Raw genomic sequence first — 22,132 nt, 5'->3', positions numbered from 1 at the left:
CACCTCTAGTCTACAACTGCTCCCCCCCCCCAAAAAAAAAACACCCTCAGGGTTTCCTAAAGTAGGGTGTCTAACCACATGAGTCCAAGAAGTAAAAAAGGGGAGGTGGTGGTGAGAAGTTGCAGTTATCAACATCACCACTTAAGTGTGGTCAAACCACATTCAGCAACTATGTACTTAATCACTTTTGTGTTACATTAGAGATGTGGTACCTCGGGTTAAGTACTTAATTCGTTCCAGAGGTCTGTTCTTAACCTGAAACTGTTCTTAACCTGAGGTACCACTTTAGCTAATGGGGCTTCCTGCTGCTGCTGCGCCGCCACCACACGATTTCTGTTCTCATCCTGAAGCAAAGTTCTTAACCCGAGGTAATATTTCTGTGTTAGCAGAGTCTGTAACCTGAAGCGTCTATAACCTGAAGCATATGTAACCCGAGGTACCACTGTGTGTGGGTGTGGGTGTGGGTGTGGGTGGGTGGGTGTGTCTTCTATTACTTTTTTTGCAGCTGGCAAGATGTATTGTAAGTTTACAAAATTGCTCTTTGTAAATAAATGCAAATGCAACCAAGTGGCAGTTATACATGATAACATGCTAACACTTTGTTTTTAATGTATTTTATGGACATCTTTTCAGTTGGAATATCTGCAAGCATTTACTTCATTTTAGTTCAGTGTTGGGGGGGAGTGCTCTTCTTGGCATTCTCATGGCTCATCATTTCATTTTCCACAGTCCCACGAAACTGTGAGACATTTCTACATGGCACGTGGTACTTCCATTGCAGCCCTAGGCAGTTCCTTAAAGGTTCCTTAGCTTTCTTTCCCTCCCCTAATATACTCCGTTCCTTGTCTTCTTTCATCCTCATGCTAGTCCTGTAAGGTAGAGGATGAAAGACTTTAACAATGCCATATGGTTTCCTCCATGTCCAAGTATGTATTAAAACCCACATCTCCTGCCACGCTATACTATTCTGGTTTTTAGGGATCTTATTGAACACCATCTGCTGCAGTAGTTGGCATTTTCATCAATGAATTAACAGAGATTTGCCCTTCAATACAAACTCTCCAAAGGTTGTACATGGCACAGTCATTACAGATATCCTGCGGAGTGGAGACCAGACAACTGGAAAACATAACTGCTGCTCCAAGAAGCCGGTGTGCCCTGACAAGTAGTATTCCCTGTTTTGATGAAGGTAGGAAGGAAGACAGATTTAGGGACATAAGAATAGCCTGCTGGATTAGGCCAATGGCCCATCTAGTCCAGCATCCTGTTCTCACAGTGGCCAACCAGGAGCTTGTGGCAAAAGATTCCTGCATTGCAGGGGCTGGACTAGATGTCCCTTATGGTCCCTTCCAACTCTACAATTCTATGATTCTATGGAACCTCCACATTTTTAGAGGCATCGTTTTCCCACTATATATCAGTAGTAAGGTTGCTGGAAGCAACACAAAATTCATGATTTTCTGACAAATGATCTAATATTCTTACCCATCAGTGGGAAAGTTTATGACAGCAGTTTATGACACATGAATATCACGTTTTCTGCTGGACAACAGAAGAGAGCAAGAACACTCTTTGGCATGTGTCACAATTCTGATTTGCCTTCTTTCTCAATCTCCACCCCAAATCTTTCAAAAACCTTTGCTGTTCCTGTTCAGTCCCAGAGTTTTGAATCTGACCCAAGAACAGCCATGACAAATGCCTTCTGTTGTTCCCATAGTAACCAGGGTTTGCAAAGGAACCAGGAATCCACGCTTGAAATGACAAAACAGCTTGACCCACTTTAGAAAAAAATATATATATAATAAAACTTTATTAAACTAACTGGCCAAAGGCTGTTGAAAACCCCAGATGACCCCTCTAAGCAATCTGGATAAGTTTGTTGGAAACACAACACTGCAACGGATACACAACATACAAGTTTATGAGAACAACTTTAGGCTGCAGGACTAGTGGCAAAAACGAATGATTGCAACTCGTGTGTGTGTGATCCTGGACATCGCAATTGCAGTAGAAAGCTTAATAACTGTAGGAATTTTAGAGCCTTTTTTTCTCCTACTGCTACATGAATATAGTTTTCATTCAAATGCTACAGTTCTGCCAGGGAATAAGGGAATGAGGCTATTAACAGTACATATAATGTTTGAAATATTTGTCTTCAGGATTTCAAAAGGTTTCTAAGCAAGGCTGTTAATACTGGATATCACAATATATTGTTCCACCATCCAGGACTATACATTTGGTGGATATGCACTAGTAAACAGCAGCCACAAAGTCAGAAAACAGTAGAGTTCCTGTGACGATTCATTAGATTTAAATCCCAATGTAGATATTGTATTCCCACTGGTGAGGTTAATTAACCTGGACTCTCTTCTCTAATACTAGCAGACTAGTCAATCAACTGCTTACTATTTGACCATCAGATATTGTTAAATATTTCCAAGAGTGCTGTATGGAGGGCAGCCTACTTTTTACCATTTTATTAGGGTGCCACTCATTAGCCTGGGAAAGAGGGCAGCTTGCTCCTGAGCCCTGCAGCAGTGAGAGGCAATCCTAGCAGCATAGCAAAGCTTCTCTCATTGTCTACCTGCTATACCTGCAAGGCATCAAGCAGTCCTGAAGAATATAAGAAGAGCCCTGCTGGACCAGGGCAATGACTCATCTAGTCCAGCATCCTGTTCTCACAGTGCCCAACCAGATGCCTGGAGGAAGCCTGCAAACTGGACACATGCGCAGCAGGACTCTCATGTCCTGTGGCTTCCAGAAACTGGTATTCAGAGACATTATGCCTCTGACAGTTGACGTAGAACACAGCCATTGTAGCCACTGATAGCCTTGCCCTTCATGAATTGGTCCAGTCCTCTTTTAAAGTCATCCAGCTTGGCATAATAATAATAATTTACTATTTATACCCTGCCCATCTGGCTAGGTTTCCCCAGCCACTCTGGGCAGCTCCCAACAGAATATTAAAACACAATAAAACATCAAACATTTAAAAAACTGCCCTAAACAGGGCTGCCTTCAGATGTCTTCTGAAAGTCAGATAATTGTTTATTTCCTTGACATCTGATGGGAGGGTAGTCCACAGGGCGGGCACCACTACCGAGAAGGCGCTCTGCCTGGTTCCCTGTAGCCTCACTTCTCACAGTGAGGGAACCTCCAGAAGGCCCTCGGAGCTGGACCTCAGTGTCTGGGCTGAACATTGGAGATGGAGATGCTCCTTCAGGGATACTGGGAGCCACCACAGCCTCCTGTGGGAATGGGTTTCATAGTTGTACAAAGAAGTGCTTTATGTTGTCTCTCCTGAATATTCCAACATTCAGCTTCATCAGGAGAAAAGGTTTTCTCTAGCCACTTGATCCATGTCATACTTTAACTTTATAAACTTCTATCATGTCACCTCTCACTTGCCTTTCCTCTAAATTATGGCAGGTGACACAGCCAATTTTCATTTCTCATTCAAATCCTCCAACAAATTTTTCAATTGCCTCACTGACAATTTCATTTCCCAGAAGGTGGAAGAAGCAACTAGGGGATCATCTATCTTGGACCTGGTCCTCACAAACAGGGAGGGATTTATTGATGAAGTGGAAGTACTGGGAAACTTGGGAGCAAGTGATCATGTCCTCCTGGGTTTCAGGATACAGAGGCAAGGGAAAGCTGAGTGTAGTCAGACATGCACTCTGGACTTTAAGGCCAAGTTCAAGCAGCTTAAGGAACAACTGGGTGAGATCCCAGAGTCAGAAATACTAAAAGAGAAAAGAGTACAAGATAGGGTTTTCTTTAAGGTGAAATACTGAAGGCTCAAATGCAGACAAGAAAGAAAAATGGGAGGCATCTCAAGAAACCAGTATGGCTGCAAAAGGAGCTTACAGATTAGCTGAGATTTAATAAGGGCATCTATAAGAAATGCAAGAAATGGAAAATCACAAAGGAATATACAGTACAATAGTAGCCAACAGTTGCAGGGTGAATGTCAAGGGGGCTAAAGCTCAGAATGAGCTCAGGGTTACAAAGAGGTTAAAAACAATAAAAGGATTTATTTGGCTTTAGATCAGGGTTTCCCAAACTTGAGTCTCCAACTGTTGCTGGACTACAACTCCCATCATCTCTAGCTAGCAGGACCAGTGGTCAAGAATGATGGGAATTGTAGTCAAAAAAAGTGGAGACCCAAGTTTGGGGAACCCTGCTTTAGATACAGTGGTAGAAACTTCCCAATAAGAATGTGGAGTCTGCTGAAAGGGTCTCTGAAAATACGATAGCAGTTTTTAGCTACAGTATTGAAAGTAAGAGGGATCTGTTATTTCTGCAGCACATACTTCTTGCCTCTTCAAAAGCACAGGAAGTAAGTTATTCCAAGTTGAAAACCACACACATCTGTATGTAAACTCTCTCAGAATATCCTCCTTTCCTGCTGCAACAGTTAGTGCATCTATGGTCAATATAGCAATAGCTCTCTGTTTCCAGGTGCACTATACTGCTCCCAGAAGGTAACTCAAAATTAGTCAGGAAATAAGTGTTGTTAGACTAATGACTATTGGCATAAAGAGCCTGCAAACTGATATCACTTCCTAAGCATCAGTCAGTGTTAGAAACTGAGATATGAAAACTAGGAACTAAATGGTACTTTAAACCTAGGTTATGGCTGCAACAACAGAAAGTCTAGGCACAGGTTTTTTATAACAAGAATACAGTACAAAGCTGAAAATGAATGAACTGCAGCTAAAATATTATGTTCATTTTTCACGTGCTCTAGTCCTTCACCTGCCTCCCCTCCCCCCCCCCAATATTCTTAAGAGGGTTTCTTCTCCAGTCTTCAAAGAGTAGCTGGAAGTGGAGAGGGCAGAAAAAGGTCTTCCTTTCCTTCCACTCTGCAATTTTAAGCTGAAGTCTTGGGCCGGAGCTCAGAGACTGCTCGCACTAATGAAATTCCCTGTCGCAAAATGCGCCTAGAAGAATGGGAGTTTCAAACACTGGCATCAGATCTTAATGAACGGTGCAACCCAAAAGCATCCCTATTTCTACACACAGTGGTTCCTCGGGTTAAGTACTTAATTCGTTCCGGAGGTCCATACTTAACCTGAAACTGTTCTTAACCTGAAGCACCACTTTAGCTAGTGGGGCCTCCCGCTGCCACCACGCGATTTCTGTTCTCATCCTGAAGCAAAGTTCTTAACCTGAAGCACTATTTCTGGGTTAGCGGAGTCTGTAACCTGAAGCGTATGTAACCTGAAGCGTATTTAAAACAAGGTACCACTGTATCAAGAAAGCTCTGCATTTTATGTTCTGCAACTCCTGGTAAAACTAGCATGCACTTTGGAGATAATTTCCTCTTTTGCAATTTTCAATACATTAATATGGGGTCTTGGATTCACAACAATAGCATATACCTAACAGGATCAGCTGGGATATTTGAAGACATTACCAAGCCGGGAAGTGGGGGCGGAGCTTAAAAATATTAGCCAGAGGTGGAATCCCACTGCAGCTTGAGATAATTTGACTCACAACTCATTAGAACTCAAAACTGTATTTCAAAATATCTGCACAAAACAACAGCCTAGTTTTATTGCCTCCAACAGCTCTCCATTTCTTGGGGAACTGGCCTGTCTTTGAGCCAGCTTGCCATGTCAGCTACGCAGTGGTAACAAGCTTGTACAGACAGCAATGGAACAGACAGCCAAATCCTTTTTTCTTTTTACAGCATGTAATGTTTATGAGTTTCCTGAGGACACTCTCATGTATGTTGGAGGGCGTTACATCCTGCTAGGGATAGGGTGTGGGTGGCAGGAGAGAGATTGTCTTTCGCGGAGCAGGGAGATGCAGCAAGCATCTGACAACATCTACCTGCAGTTCAACCGGGATCAACTTTCACAGGCTAAAAGAAGACACGGTGATCTTCAGTGTTGAGCAAGCGGGATCAACTCCATTTACTTTGCAGGGGTTATCCGACACTCCTTTCATTTACTATCCTGCTTCTCTCCCACCTCACTCTCCTGCCTGACCCTCCAGACTCTGCGGTCTCTTACTCTGCATTCACCAAGCCAAACCTACATAACACTTATAAACTAGTACAGTACGACTGTAAATACAAACTATGTTTCGGGCTATTGAAGGTCAGCAAGGAGCAATGCATGTCCCATGGAACATGCTCACCATCATGCATTCAATTTGCAAGGGCTTGATCAGTCGTGGTGGTGGTTCCCAGTTGGGTATACTGGTTGGAGTGTCAAACTAGGACATGCCAGGGCTCACACCCCTACTCAGCCATGAAGCTTCCTGGGCGTCCTTGAGCCAGTCACTGCCTCTCAGCCTAACCTACCTCACAGGGTTGTTGTGGGGATTAAATGAGGTGGAAAGCCATGTATGCCACCTCAAGCTCCTTGGAGGAAAAGGTCATAGAATCATAGAGGTGGGAGGGTCATCAAGTCCAAACCCTCGCATTGCAGGTGGATTAGAAATGCAGTTAATAAGTAAATAAAGTACAAAAGGAGGCTTCTCTAGACTGCCTTTACAGCCTAAGCACCTCTTTATTAATAGAAAACAACAAAACAAAAAAGTTATCCTGAGATTTAACATGAAATACTGGGACTCTTAATTTCCTCCCACAGGGCTGGAACCACATCCCCAGAAGACACTCCCATCTCCCTCGAGCAGAGATTTATTATTTACTCCTGGTGCAGCTACAATTGCAGAAAGGGGTGTGTGCAGCAAAGTCTTTCCCGCATGTGCTCATTTCTAGGAAGAAGATGACAACGACAAAAAAAAAAAAGGCAAGCAGATGAAGCGAGAGTGGAGGGGGCGGAATGACACAGGCACACACCTTCACCGCCCATCTTCTTCCCTGTCCTTAACCACCTCAGACAGTCCCCTTCATCATCATCACTAACACCCGCCTCCAGCACTGCAAGCCGTGAAAGGAGATGGTGTGTCAGACTCTCATAGCCAGCCCCCTTTGTCTCCTCCTGTCATCCTTGGGAGAAATATACCCTAGGCAAAAAGGGGGAAAGTGGTGTGTGTGTGTGTAAGCAGGATTGGGGGGGGGGGGATGGGGAGCTCACAGCCAGGGAGCACATGGGCACACAAGTGCACACAGAGCAAACCCAACTGCTGCTGCATGACGCACTGAGAAATCAACCAAATCTCCACCTTCAACCCCCTTTTCTCTCTTTCTCCTCTGTTCAAAAGGCTGCAAAACACCAGGAGCATATTGCCTGTCTCTTCTTCCCAGAAGCAAAGCAGGGAGGCAGAAAGACCACAGAAATCACTGCTTCACTCTTCAATTGCAAAGAGAGTGTGATGGTGGCTGCTGCAGAGGATGGATGGAGGGGGGGACTGAACCCTACCACCCCAACCAAAGAAGAGATGGGGGGGCAGAGAGAGAAGAGGCATCTCTGCAACATGATGTCACACTGGCTGCTTTCATGCTCAGCCTTCCGCCGCACACTCCCCCCATCCCCAGCAGAGAACAGAAGCAGCAGCCGGCGCCACCAACATGGACTCCGGATTTATTCAAGCAGGGAACCGTATGCCTCTGGCACCAATCTTTCTCTCTCTCTTTCTCTCTCCCTCCGCACAGAAAGTCCCCGACATAAACATGTACAAAAAGGACCCGCGGAGGCGCACATGGGCAACTAGATCGCTCAGAGGGCAAGAAAGAGAGACGGACGGACGGACAGAGAGAGAGGCAGGCAGAGAGCGACTGGAGGAAAGAGCAGAGCGCGCCACTAACCTGGTAGCCATTAGGGACTAGTAGCATACAGTGGAGCAGCTGGGAGTTCATTCATTCATGCAGTTGGGCGGTGGGGGTTGGGGGCAGAGAGGGGGGTGGGCCAGTGAGGAGGTGAAAGGGCCGTGCCCCTCCCGGACCATCTTGAAAGCCCTTCTTCCTCACCCCCCCTCAAGGAAGGGGGGGCTTACTCCAAAAGGGAGCCCCCTCTCTCTGCAGCGCGCCAGAGCTGCGTGTGCCCAGCCATAGCCGGTCCTCGCCTACGGCCGCCCCTTTGCACCCCCCTCAAGACTTTTGCCAGCTTGTGCCGCCGTCTCCCTCCTGCCTGTTCCCTTCTCTCTCTCGCACACACGCACGCGCGCGCACACACACATATACACACACAGGCAGCAGCACAGGCGCGCACACACTGGCGCACACAGGGAGCGCTTGCTCGCTGCCTGTTTACATAATGCAACCCTATGGTGCAGTCGCGCCGTCCTCAATTATGCACGCCTGCTCTGCACGGGGCTGGCCAGGGGTTCCGGTTTTAGCGGTTACCTCTCGGGTCCGGAGGGGTTAAACGGGGCGGGGGCGGAGGCAAACGAGAGGACGACTTCAGCACCATGCGCATTTCAGCACAACCGTTGCAAGAGCTTGCCGTTCACTTGCAGCAGGGTAGGGAATTCGAAAGTGGTACAGGATGGTTTTTCTCGGAATTCTGCATCCCAGCAGTGGTATATTTCACCAGGGAATAAAGAAGCTCTTATCCTGGCCAGCAGAACTCTCCTTTTAAAAAATTCAGTAAGTGGGGGGGGGGGGGGAATGCTCTGTTTCAAACGCTACGGGCTTCCCAAGCACCTTCTGTGCTCTCCGACCTTAAATTGATGAGCGGTGCCATGCTTTGTGTGAGCAACACAAGTGTAACACCAGCATATAAACAATGACTGCCATTTAAACCGTAAACACAACATGTCCTCAAATACCTGAGGGTGGCCACTTTCACGCCAAACATTTAAAGCACTGTGATACACTTCCATCAGCTCTTGATTCCCCTAAAGAATTCTGGGAGCTGTAGTTTGTTACTGGGTGCTGAGAATTGTTAGGAGACACCTGTTTCCCTTGTAGAGCTACAATTCTCAGAGTGATTTAGAAACCAGTCCGTCGGGGAACTCTGGGAATTGTAGCGCTGTGAGGGGAATGGGGGGAAGACCTCAGGATCCTTAACAAGCTACTCTTCCCAGGATTCTTTGGGGAAGCCATGACTTTTTCAAGTGGCTTCATTGTGCTTTAAAAGTATGGTGTGAATGTGGCCAATATAAGGATGGCTGTCATCCATTTGTACTTTGCCTGCTTACTCACTGCTAACATCATTCTAACCCCAACAAACATAACTGCTGTGGAAGGCATGGAGGGACTCTTTAACATGTACACCTACAAAATAAAAACATGTTATACACTCACACCAGGAACCAGAATCTGAAGAATACTGATGGAAATGTCTTGAGTTCAAAAGGCATTACGTTATGAGTGACAAATCCTAACCATCACCACCTCCAGGTGCAATATTTTAAAGATAGGGCTACCATCTATCTCTTTCCAGACCTGGGCAGTGCTCAGTTCTTGCTATCTACCCTGCAAAGAGATGTCCTGACACACGTTTGTTGTCTGGTTAGCAGGAAGAAACCAGCTGTAGCAGGAGACATTAACTGAAATTATAGCAGCACCATGTGCCAAATTCACAGTTACAAGTTAGGCGTGATTCTGGACTAGAGGGAAGAACTAGCAAACCCTGCAGAAGGACAAGCAATAACAGCCCTGAAGATGCTGGTTCCATTTTCCATCTCACCCTTCCTCCAAGGAGCTCAAGGTGGGGTACACGGTTCACTCCCGATTCTTCCTCACAACAATCCTGTGAGGTAGGCAAGGTTGAGATGCAGTTGCTGGCCCAAGGACACCCAATGTGTGACTGAATGGGGATTCGAACCCAGAATCCGAGGTCCTAGTCAAAATGTTCTTAACCAGCCCACCACACAGAATTCATGGCAAACACAGCTCTCGGGCTAAGCTAGAGAGAAGCGGCTGAAGGTGGAATGAGACAAGAGGCACTCCACCAAGTCTACAGCAAAAGCTTTATGACAACTTCTCTTTAATGATGGACTCATAAATTAAGATCCCTCTGCCTTAGCGTTCTGATGGCACATGCATGTTAGGTAGGATTTGGGGGTTCCATCTACCGTGAGATTTAAAACTTAAAACATTCAAGCAGCGGCTCTTTAATATATATAGTTTTAGGGATCATTTATAACCCTCAAATCTGTGAAGAAGTTTGAAGGACGTTTAAAGATTAGAAGTCATCAGCAGCCCTGAGCAGATTACTGTTATCGGAAAGACAAAGCTTCTGAGTTCCACACAGCTTATTGTAACCCAAAAATTTCCAAGACCAGCAGGACAGGGAAACACAATTGCATGACATGCTCTCAAACCCTTCTAGCGTACATCTGGACCAGTGCTTAACTGTAAAAGCAGTCCAGCCCACTGCGCTGAGAAACAAAAGAAAATGCACCAGCCGCTTGCTTCGCTCTACCAATGGCAAGACAAACCCAGACAGCAAGTTATCTTACATCCCACTTTTGAGTGCCGGTCCTAGCAAAAAATGCATCCTATAAATGCTGGAGACAACGATGGAAGGAACGTTAATAATAGAAGAGGCAGCACTTAAGAACTGCAGCGAACAGCAAATTGCTGCCATGGCAGAATAATACATACTTCAGAAACCTTCGGGTCTTTGCTTAACCATAAATACTTAAACCGGCACACATGAACTGCAAGCTCTGTATATGGAGAATTTTGCTCACTTTTAAGAATTGTTTATTACTCTCTGCTCTCTTTGGCACTTTGATTGCAGAGTGTTGCATGTTTTGAGACAAACATAAAAAGCAGGAAGAAAAGCCAAGAGGTTGATTTCTGGAAGAGGGTGTTAAAGCGTAAGTAGCACACAGTTGCAAGTTCTCTGGTGCGTGTTAACTGTTTGGCGATTATCCATGTTGTTACAAAAACTATTCTTACTAGTTTCATTAGAATACAAAACAACACGGAGGAGCATCGAAAATGTATACAAGGATATTGCTTTAAAGGAGATTCAGATTGTTCATCCCAAAGTATCTTTCAAGATATCCCTTTGACTTAAGGGAAGATGGAAGCTGTGTACTGCATATGAAACTTAATAAGAATGTACCACAGGACAAGTTACTGTAGTTATAGGTTGTTCTTGTATTTACCTGCAAAACAATAAAAATTGGGGGGGAGGGGCAATATTAAAAAATAAACCAAATTGCAGAAAACTTGTCTGATGCATAGGGGTTTTTTATTTTTGGTAATTATTTCTGTACAAATGTATCCGTTTAGGAACTGATTTAGGAACCTGCAAGATCCTCGTTCAAATCTCACCTCTGCCATAAACTCACAAAGTGTTCTCAAGCATGTTAAGTCCACGACTCTAATCTTAAGTACTACCCCCATCCCCCCACAATACAGGCATTTCTTATAGAGCAGACAAGTTTGGGGAAGAAAATGCATCTGATTCATTCAGTATTGTAATAAGGAACCATGGTCATGTCCAGCCATTATCTTTGTTGAAAAGCTTCTCTGTTTTCTGTGTTCTTTGACTATTCATCAACATCATCATCAAAACGTGTTGGAATCAGATTCTTTAACAAGAGGTTTCCATGCTCTGTCTGTCCGTTGTTGTTGTTTTACAATTCTCAAGCAACTCATCTTCTTGGGCAATTCACATGGAAATGAAATTACTGCCACACACAGAAAAAATTTCAAAGCATGTAGATGAGGGGAAGGCACTTTTTGCCTGGTAGCACAAACTGAGGCCACAGATACTTTAGCACAGTTCCCCCTTTCCCCCCCACAATTTTGCCAAGGCTTCTGTTTAGCTGCCTCAGCTGTAACCCCATCTCCTCCATTAATATTACATCTCTCAGGTGATGGGAAATGACTCGTCTGTCCAGGTAATTAAAGCCTGAGGCTGATGAGGAAAGTGTGAGAGGCAGTCCAGTCACTCAGCAGTCAGGATTGTAAAGATCCTGCCTCAGTAGAGGAAAATTTAATGCATCAATTGAGAGTGTTTTCTGGGGGCCTCGTAAACCAAGCCATGGATTTTAGAGTGTAAAAGAAGTCCACCCGATAAAACTCCGTTAGAGGTGAAATCTTCTGAATTCCTCCAATTTTAAACAGGCCATAGCTTTGTACTTTAGCCTTATTTTCCCTTTTTCTAAGTTGATCACATTTCTACAGGATAGTTCCTTACAATATTTATTTATTTGGAGCATTTGTACACTGCACTTCATCCAAAAGGGCTCCCAGGAAGCGAATTTAGGGGAGTGTAACCTATTCAGTCGCACTGGGCACAAAGCCTCAGGGTCACTGCAGCTATGATGTAGAATAGAAAGCGGGGAACTGGGACCACAGAATTTTGCCATCTCACAGGGTGCTGCTGAAAATTGAGGTCCCAAGGTCTGCCACTGCTCCCAGAGCTTCAAAACAAGACAGTCCCTACCCACAGGCTCAGAGGGACAGAAGAGGAAAATAAAAACAAAAACTCAGGCAATAATTTCTAAACAATTGTTCCTATAATGCAGCTGGCACAGTTCAGGGACAGGAGTGCCCAGTGTTACAAAGTCAGATATATAAGCTAATTACCAAATCACGCCTTAAACCTAGTCTACGGTCACCACAATGGGCACCATTTCCCCCCGACGAATATTGTGATTATTCATCCATTTCTATAGCACTTTATATTTTAGAGAACAAATCTGAAAATGATTTACAACACTTTAAAACATCAAATAAAACAATCCAAAATAAAACAAATTCAGGCTTCAAAGGTATTATTTCAGATCCTTCTCTAAGTGACATTTTGCTTCCCCCAGTCGCCATCCTGCATCCAAAGATTTCAAAAGGTTGCAGTGGGAGCCACGCTAGTCACAAAACACACCTGGCGCCTGGCTAATTTCTAACACTGGGAGTGCCCAATAGAGCTGAGCCTCTAGCAAAGCTGGTGAAATGAGCCTTGCTTCCTATCTCTCTCATTGAAGCAGTCTGATGGAATGGCTGTCCCCAGGACACAGATGAGGAGAGAGGAGGCCTGATGGAGCGGGATGCTAGACCTGATGCACAGGGTGTTGTACTCAAAGGTTCATATTTCCCCCCGAAATTTAAAAATGCACACATTTCTTCTACTGAGGTATGAAATGTTGCTTGGTGTCTCACTTTGCCGATGGCATTCTCAATGTTGGTCCAAAAGACAGCCTCAAGTGGCAAGCAAGCCTTTGGAACAGGAAGCCACTTGAAGAATTGACCTTGACATCCTGGGGTAAGGTGGGCTGCATATGAAATGTATGAAGATTTCAGCTCGTTACCATGCATGAATTTGCAGCCACTGGTAAAGGAACCATGATGCTTCAGAACTGCTGGAAGAAAATGCAAACAAAAACTCTGTAGGATTTGCTAGCTGGTGAGCCCTGAGTAAAATCTCCTCCCTGACCCCAACCAGATCCTCCACGGAAGCAACATCTCTGTCGAAAGAGAAAAGCTCATCAACTTCTCACCCAACCCCTTGTCTCTTAAGTGAAATGATTTCTGAGGTTTCGCAAGAAAAGCGAGTGGGGAAGAAGATAATTGAGAAATGTTAGCTAGAACTGTACCCAAAAGTAACCTTCAGCTCAGGGTTAGTTTGAAGACAAAGGCAGAGTTTGAAGGAGAGTTGGCTGTGATGTGGCCTGGGAGGGAAAAGGTGGCAGGATGGCAAAGTCAGCAAAGCTGAAGAGAGGGTAAAAGCATGATGGTTTATTTCTGTTTGAATCCACAGCTGCCGATATGAGAGAAGCAAGACCCCCTCAGTGCTGTGAATCTCTCCAGCGTAGGCTCAGGTTGTATATATGTGTAAATAAACTAAGGTTACCAGATGTCCCCGTTTCCCGGGGACATTACCCGGATTTACAAATCAGTCCCCATACAAAATCCATTGCAGTTGAAAAGTGTCCCCGGATTCATTGAAAAAAAATCTGGTAACCTTAAAATAAACCATAGATCATAAAGACGCCACAGTCTCTGCTGTGCCACATTTCCAAAAGGGAACATGAGCCCTGGGTAAAATGCCTGGAACCCCTGGAATCTCACTTGGGTATCGGGCTTGTCTGAGACATGGAGGGTTGCTACGAGAGCAGAAGATGCTGATGGACCAATGAAGTGACTCAATGCAAGGCAGCTTCACATGATTAACGTCCCTCCCTGTCACTTCCCTCAGTTTGCTCTTTCACAAGTAAAATAAAGCCAATGTTTGCGATTGTTTTGTAGCAGGAGAGGCTGTGGCTGGCAAACTCGGCTTCACACGGCACAGTAGCATGAACAGAGCAGATACTGTACAACTGCACTCATCACCGGTGCTGGAAGGGAAGTAAGGAGAGGCAACAAAAAGATCTTTCGAGAGCAGAGTGTCAACAACTTTAAGTGGGACACACAAAGAGCCAGTTCTCAGTTAAGAACTTAATCTAGGATTAACAAGAGGTCAGCTACCTCTGCAAGGAGACTGCGCTAAAAGGAACTAATTAGCTCTCCTTAACAGAGCAATGTGCACAACACAAGCATATCAAGCAACACCCCCTTTTCTAAAACACAGATGTCTACCTGAAGTCCCAGATAAGAAGCTTTAATGATCTAGATCGCCGTTTCCCAAATTATGGGAAGATACAGAAAAGAGGGTCATGGCTAGTTAGCAAGTTTAAATCACACATTATGCACTGCTTATTTATTCATCTTGCACATTCCAGACACTTACAGCCTGCAAACTCTTATTCCCAAACAATTAGCTGCCAAGGCGAAAAACAACACTTGCAGTCTTCAAAAGTCTCAGTAATATGGATTTAAAAATCACAGAAATTGAAACAACAATACATCATTTTGATTCCATTGTGGTTTAATTACTTTAAAACTATTGTTTCTATACATTTTTCGCTTTCTGTGTTTTATCTGTGTTTGTTTTGATTTAATTTTGGCATTAAGTCCCAGTTCTGGAAGAAAAGGCAGGGTATAAATGAATAAGAGGAGGAGAATGGATAAGGCTCCCCGCACAAAATCACAAGTCAACATGGCGCACAGGGACATCCCAGAAAGTCATTCTGAAGCACCACCAGCAAACCGTTTCAAGCCCAGCAGAGACAGGGAGGAGCAGCATCTATCCTGACAGGCCCTTTTGATTAGGATGTGATTGCACCTTTTGTTTAAAGGAAATGTATTTCAGGAGGAGGAACAGGTTTCAAACACTTCCCTGAACCAGGGCAGAGACATTACCATGTTTTGTGCTCAATAAGCATTTTTTGTGATGCCGTTTTACAGGGGAGCCCAGACGACTTGACTTGAAGATAAAGCGAGAGGGCTGAAAGGCTACAGAAGTGCCTCTAAAAATGCAGGGTGCCAGCCCCACATTGACATTACAAGGAAGACGACAGCAAGGCAAGCGCAAACGAAGAGAAATAGCAACAGCAATTAAGTATGTGGGAAAGGGAAGAAAGAGCACTTTCAAATTATAGGTTCGATGGAGAGCTTTATTCTCAGTTTAACACCACCTCAGAATCTCCTTAGCCTCACCTCACTGATTTTACACCCCCACCACCCTGCCAGCTATCTTCCCGTTATCTTGTCAGGAACGCTGCTGATTCATGTTCCGTTCCACAGACTGAATCATGCTGATTCATGCACTGTTCTATGCCAGTGTGGTGTGGTAGTTAGATTGTCCAACTAGGACGTGGGAGACAAGGGTTCAAATCCCTGCTTGGCCATGAAGATCATCGAGTGTGACCTTTGTCTAGCAACAGACATTTTAATCTGCTTTTGTGTTTATCATTTTTTTATGTTTTCAACAGATTTGGGGGATAATAATATTATTGCTTTCTTCTTTTTGCAAACCACTTTGCAGAACGATATACAGTGGTACCTCGGGTTAAGTACTTACAGTGGTACCTCGCAAGACGAAATTAATTCGTTCTGCGAGTTTTTTCGTCTTGCGAATTTTTCGTCTTGCGGAGCGCGGATTCACATAGGAATGCATTGAAAATCATTCCCATAGGAATGCATTGAACATTTTCGTCTTGCAAAGCAAGCCCATAGGGAAATTCGTCTTGCGAAGCAACTCAAAAAACGAAAAACTCTTTCGTCTTGCGAGTTTTTCGTCTTACGAGGCATTCGTCTTGCGAGGTACCACTGTAATTTGTTCTGGAGGTCAGTTCTTAACCTGAAACTGTTCTTAACCTGAAGCACCACTTTAGCTGCCACTGCGTACCCAGAGCACGATTTCTGTTCTTGTCCTGAAGCAAAGTTCTTAACCTGAAGCACTATTTCTGGGTTAGCGGAGTCTGTAACCTGAAGCGTATGTGTCAGGGGCTCAGGAGCAGAGGCACAGGAAAGGGAGGAAATGGAGAGCGAAGAGGAGGAATCCGAAGGGAATGTAAGCGATGACAGTGGTCCGAGGTCTCTGAGTCTGGCCAGCGAATCGGAAGACTCACAGAAAGGGGCTCCCATGGTCAGAGCAAGGGGGACACCCCAGGGAGAAGGGACCAGAGGGGACTCAGAGAGCAGCAGCTGGAAATCGGGACCAACTTCCCCACCAAAGAGCAGTAGGGAGGAGGAGTCCCGGGCATCGGGATCAGGCTGCTCACCGCCAGCGGGAGGAGATGAGTCAGGATTGACCACGCCTCCATCGGAGAGCGAGGAAACGGTCGAGAGGAAAGTTGGAAGCTGGGCGCGCGCGCCAAGTTCAAATGTACAGGCAAGCGGCACAGTGGGTAGCCCGGGTAGGGAGCCAGGTCCTAAAGCCCGCCGAAAGGAGGGGCAGGAGTCAGGGGGGTCAGCGTCAGAAGAGTCCAGGAAGGAGGAGACACCGGGGGGCAGAAGGACCCAGAGGAGAAAGGAGCAGCGGAAAAGGTGGAGTAAGGCTAGGGTCTTAAACTGGTGTACAGCGGGTGGAGACTCAGACGAGGCTTCGCCGATCTAGCATCTAGACGTAGGGCTGCACGCTGCGGCTGGTAAATGGAAACTGAACCTCAATAAAGACTTTGGCACATTACTACCGGCTAGCGTTGGTCCTCTGTGAGCTGGGACCTGGAGGCAGCCCTGACAGTATGTAACCTGAAGCATATGTAACCTGAGGTACCATTGTATTCTTTCATTCTGTCAAAAGTAAGGCCAGCAAAGGCTTCTGAAAGAGGGTGTGCTGGTTGCTGATCTTATAAAATATATGAAAAACACTTGGGGATAGCCTACATTCCTCTGCTCAGAGCAGATGTTGCTAACTGAGGAGGTCGAGAGAACATAATGAAAGCAGAGTGTTGGAACAGTGGGTCCATGTGTGTGCATTTACAGTCATGCTTTTCCAACCATGGCACAGAGAGATTTGGTTTTAAGAGTTATGGGGATGGAATCTGAAACTGACAGGATAGCTGTGCACATTCAGGAGATGTTAAAAGTCGACCCTGCCTCCCAATCTGTCCAAAATAAGAAAAGGGGGCTTTGAAGTACCAGAGAACAGGGTACATTGAACATTGGAGCAAATGCTAATGTCTTCCCCCATTTGTTTCCTCACCAATATATTTCTCACCAAAAGAGGACACCCAGAGCTGCTTCACACGTTTCTGTTTTCTGTTCTGGTGGAGAATATTCACTGGATGAACACAAATATCCATTTATTTATTTTTTGCATCTGTGCTCCTGGCAAGCACAACAAGTGTTTCTGGCACTGCTGAAAAACTGCTGCAAATGCCAACATGTATGCGTGCTCTCGACCCGCATGCATGGTGCTTTCTCTGTCAGGCTATAGGTATTTCCCAGAGAACTGAAGTAGTACTATTTCCATCTGCCTAATCCTTCTGACCCCATACAGGAGAAACAAACACATACAGATTATCAATCCAGCCTAAAATATATTGCTTTGTTGCCGCATTTGTATTCTGAAAAGTAAGGAGATGGGAAGATTTCTCAGTCTGATAATGGCTCTGCAGGGCTATATGGCAATTGTCTCTTTCGATCATGCTGCCTTTTCTAGCATCAAAACCGGCTGCCCAGTGAAGGGGAGAAAATGCACCAACTGTCCCTTTAAAACACACTTGATTCTATACAATATGGGCTTTTCATTAACCCTTGCTATTTGTCCAGCGATAATCACAAAAAAATGGTAGAACATCCTGTCGTTCCTTCAGTCAGCTCAGACTTGGCCTCTTGAAGTATTTTGGATGCTGAACAGAATCCACCTTTTAGTGATGCACTTCAGAGGGTTGCAACCAGAGCTTAGGCCGATGGGCATTACTCATACTAATTTCGATGGATCTACTCCGAGTGGAATTGAGTTGGCTACAACTCATAACTTCCCATTACCCTTTTCCGGCTTCTAAGTAAGGACTTAGGCTATATTCATATTACGCACCCCAAGTACTATGATAACACTTTCAATAGTCATTATCCCACGCCCACCCCAAAGAATCCTGGGACCTGTAGTTTGTTAAGTGTCCTGAGAGTTGCTGAGAGGTGTGCTGAGAATTGCCTTCTCAGAGCTACAATTCCCAGAATGGTATAACAACCAATTCCTCTCTTCGCAGGGAACTCTGGGCACTGTAGCTGAGGGAAACAGGGAAGAGAAAGAGCTGAAAGAGAAGAAAGGACATAGGAAAAGGAAGAAGGTGGAAGAGGGATCTCAGAATTGAGAGATGCAAGCTGGTAAGTGCTGACATGATTAATGAAACCATCAATTTATTGCTCTGCCTATTGTTATTTATTTTATTTATAGGCCTTCCTTCCTCTCCAAGGTGCCTAGGGTGCCAAACAGATACACAATTTTTAAAAAAATGCATTCTAAAATAGACACTCTAAAAAACAAAAATACAATAAAAAGCATCAAAATGCAATTGCAATTGAAATTATTCTTCTGTCCAGTGAGCACGGGATTGCCAGGAGCAGTATCCTTCAGCTACCAAATGCCTGGGTAAACAGGGGTGTTTTCCTCCTGGAGGCTAATAAGGATGGAGACAGGTGCACCTCACCGGGGAGGGCATTCCACAACCAGGGAACCACAATTAAAAAGCTCCCGTCACAGGTTAACCCTGCCACTCCTGACTTTCTAACTCCCGATTCACTGCCCTGGCCTTCACCCTAACAGCCCAAAGAGGCACCAGCCACCACCACAGATTCACAGGCAGGAATCTCTGTAGATTACCAGCAACAGCGGTAGATCTAAGGTAGATCTGTGCTGAGCAAGCAGAGCATTCTGAAGGCAAGTGTATTTCTACTCCACAAGTAGAAAGAGCACATCAGTCGAGGAAAGCGATTAAGGCACTGGTCTTAAATGGATGCTGCTGTAACATACACAACAAGTGCAAGGGCCTCCCCACTCACCCCCAAAGTTGAGCACAAGTGTCTAGCCAAATTCTTGGTGGCTAGATTTGCATTCTGTTAAAAACAGTAAGCCCAGCCACTGCATGCAAAGCCAACCATGCATTCTTCTATCCACTCATGAATGTTAGTGAGCAAATTTCTGCTCTTCAGTGGCTCAGAGCACTCTCCCTATGACATTCTGTCTGCCCAATCTTTACTCCCAAGGAAGGAGGAGAAGAAGAAAAAGAACCACAAAGCCTTGAATGTCTACTCCGCATTTGCAGCTCGTCAGCTTTGTTATAAAAGCCAAGTCCTGTGTGGGATTTGATGCCTGCATTACCCTTGCTGCTACCCACACTGAAGATGGGAGAAAGCTTGCAAGAATTCTCTGTGAAGAGGCACAGATTGCCAAACCACTCTGGAAGCGGCAGCTCTGGAAGAGGAATGAGGGTCCCCAAGAACTCTCAGCACCCTTAGCAAATGACAGCTCCCAGAATTCTTTGGGGGAAATCAGGACTGTGGCACCACAGCACTTTACATGCATGGGGAGGTTGTGGCCTCAGACTGAAGCCTATACAAGAAGAGTGCACAAAGGTGCAGGCTTCTTGCACTCTGACTGAGTATTGCATTGAAGGCAAATCTCATTGCTGCTGACATTTCATCACATTGCAAGAAGAGCTGTTTGCAGGAGGGCAGGAAGTTACAGACATTCTGGATCGCTTCGTAATTGGTAGGCTAGGAAACAAGGGGGCTGGCAAAGGATTCGAGGAATGCACCCCAACCTGCAGATCCCCAAAACAGAAGGGCACATTCACACCATACGTTTAAGCCCTATGATACCACTTTAAACGGCCATGGCTTCCCCCAAAGAATTATGGGATCCGCAGTTTGTTAAGGGTGCTGTGGGCTGTTAGGAGACCCTGGCTGGATCTAGACACATCAAAGAAGCGTTTCAGTTAAGCCCATTGTAAATTTAAACAGGGAAATCCAGTAGGGGAAAACGGGATTCCACAACGCCATCTGGTGGCACAATGTTATATCACATACACAACACATATAAATTGCTTTTTCTACACCAATCTAGCCGAGTCCCCTTATTCCCCTCACACAGCTGCAATTCTCAGAGTTCCCTATAAAGAGGGATTGTCTGTAGCTCTGGGAGAGGAATAAGAGCCTCCTAACAACTCTCAGCACCCTTAACAAATTACAGTTCCCAGGATTCTTTGGGGAAAACCATGGCTGCTCAAAGTGGTATCACAGTACTTTAAATGTATGGCATGAGCATGGTCATACACACTCCTTCTCATCACCCTTATCTTCAAAGCACTCCCTTATTCATTGCCATCACTCTCCCACCTACCCCACTACAAAAAAAATATAAATAAATCCCCTCTAGCACCACGAACAATGCAAAAGCCTGGCCATGAGAATATTTTTCAGACTCTTTTCTCTCCACTTTCTATTCCAAGACGGAAAGTTATTCAAGTGGGCAGTTAATATCTCACCAACTTTTCATCGCATTTAACATACAAGCATTGCATTTGTTTCAATAGAGCCTTGTCATCTGAACTGACCTTCACAGCTCCCATTATTTCAGATAAGGTCTCATTGTTTTCAATGGGAATTCTTGCACTTTGTTTTAGCATGTCCGCTCCGTGGTTCTCTGGACAATACATGCGGGGAGGGATGGTGGTAATGCATTTACTGAGAAGGCGCACGTGATGACAAAGGGACTCATGCCCTCATGATGAAGAAAAAAGCAGTGGAAAGTGGAAAGGACCTTTCAGTGGGAGGGAAGCTTGAATTTACTGGTAGGACTAGTGGGGAATCTCCTCCTACTAAAGCTCTGCCCTTTCAATTTCAATTCACATTTGTTTATTCCATGCTCAGGCACAATTCACAGGATGTAGAAAATGTGCCTGGACTGCCATTCATTTCACCACAAGGGGGCATAATCAGGAAAACAGCACTGCCATGTGAACCTAACAAATCACTTTGTGGTCACTGCATGGGGAAAATCTGTGCATAGATGGGGCCAAAGTGGTGGCAGATTGCTGATGCAACATTTAAGCGAGCCCTGAACTGTTTTAATGAAAGCCGAGTGTTCTCTCTGCTTGTTTTGAGCTTCCGATTTCCACTTGGACCATTCTAGGGGTGCGCTGTGAGTTATTTGCTCAGCATTTTCTGGTTCAGCAGCCTTTACACTGCAAGACCATGTTTATTTGTTTTCTCCTCTGGGGACAAAGCTGCATGTGGCTGCACAAATTCAGCGGGCCTAGTAAAAATAACGTTGGCCTCTCTTCTCACGAGCACCAAAAATCTGGGCTCCGGCAGCAAAGATCCGTCCTGCATTGCTGCCGACCCTCAAACATTTTCACCATGGATATAAACATTTCCCCTCCTGTTTTTTTCCTATGAGGAAAGGTTGCAGCATGTGGGATTTTTAGATTAAAGGCTGCAAGGATACTCCTGGCTCCAAAATGGAAACAGCAGAGCTCCCAACACTGGAAGATTGGCAGGTTAAGATTGTGGAGTACGTAGAGATGGCCAAGTTGATGGGAAAGATCCGGAATCAGTGTGATGAACTGTTTCAAAAGGACTGGAACAAATTTATACTTTATATGAAAGAAAATTGTAAACACCTGAAAATGTTTGTAGGTTTGAACTGAAATGTTTGGTAATGTAAACATAAGGAACTAAGTTACTGATAACAAGGTGAAATATTATAATAAGATAGAAGGTAAACATATGATTATAGAAATGCGGAGAATATAGAAAGGTGTGTGGAAGTCAGAAAGAGGGAGGGAAGGAGGTCAATGCTCTTATAGAGTAATGTGTTAAGTTATAGAATTGTGTAACAAAATGTGATTATGATAAAAGTGGAAAATTTAATAAAAATCATTAAAAAAAATAAAGGTGACTTGAGGGGTGACATGACCGAAATTATGCATGGTATGGAGAAAGAGGACAGACAAAACCGTCTCTCCCTCTCTAGTAACA

The 22,132-nt window shown here is 44.9% G+C and overlaps 1 protein-coding gene across 7 annotated transcripts in view; it reads right to left on the bottom strand.

Annotated features, from left to right (window-relative positions):
• The window catches only part of GRAMD1B (GRAM domain containing 1B), a 210,503-nt gene that overhangs the window by 57,887 nt on the left and 130,484 nt on the right, over positions 1-22,132 (bottom strand). The window contains exon 1 of one of the 7 annotated variants that reach the window (XM_081889792.1): positions 7,727-7,811. The exons of the other annotated variants lie outside the window; for them this stretch is intronic. Within the exon in view, the coding sequence (XP_081745918.1) occupies positions 7,727-7,737 (11 nt within the window). The 5' untranslated portion in view covers positions 7,738-7,811. Of the gene's footprint in view, positions 1-7,726; positions 7,812-22,132 lie in introns of those variants that run through there. 7 annotated transcript variants of the gene reach the window in all.

This window comes from Podarcis melisellensis (genome assembly GCF_964234715.1).
Source record: "Podarcis melisellensis genome assembly, chromosome: 15".
Classification (NCBI taxonomy): domain Eukaryota; kingdom Metazoa; phylum Chordata; class Lepidosauria; order Squamata; family Lacertidae; genus Podarcis; species Podarcis melisellensis.
The sequence above is the reverse complement of the archived record's forward strand: the minus strand, read 5'-3'. Positions and strand labels throughout refer to the sequence as shown.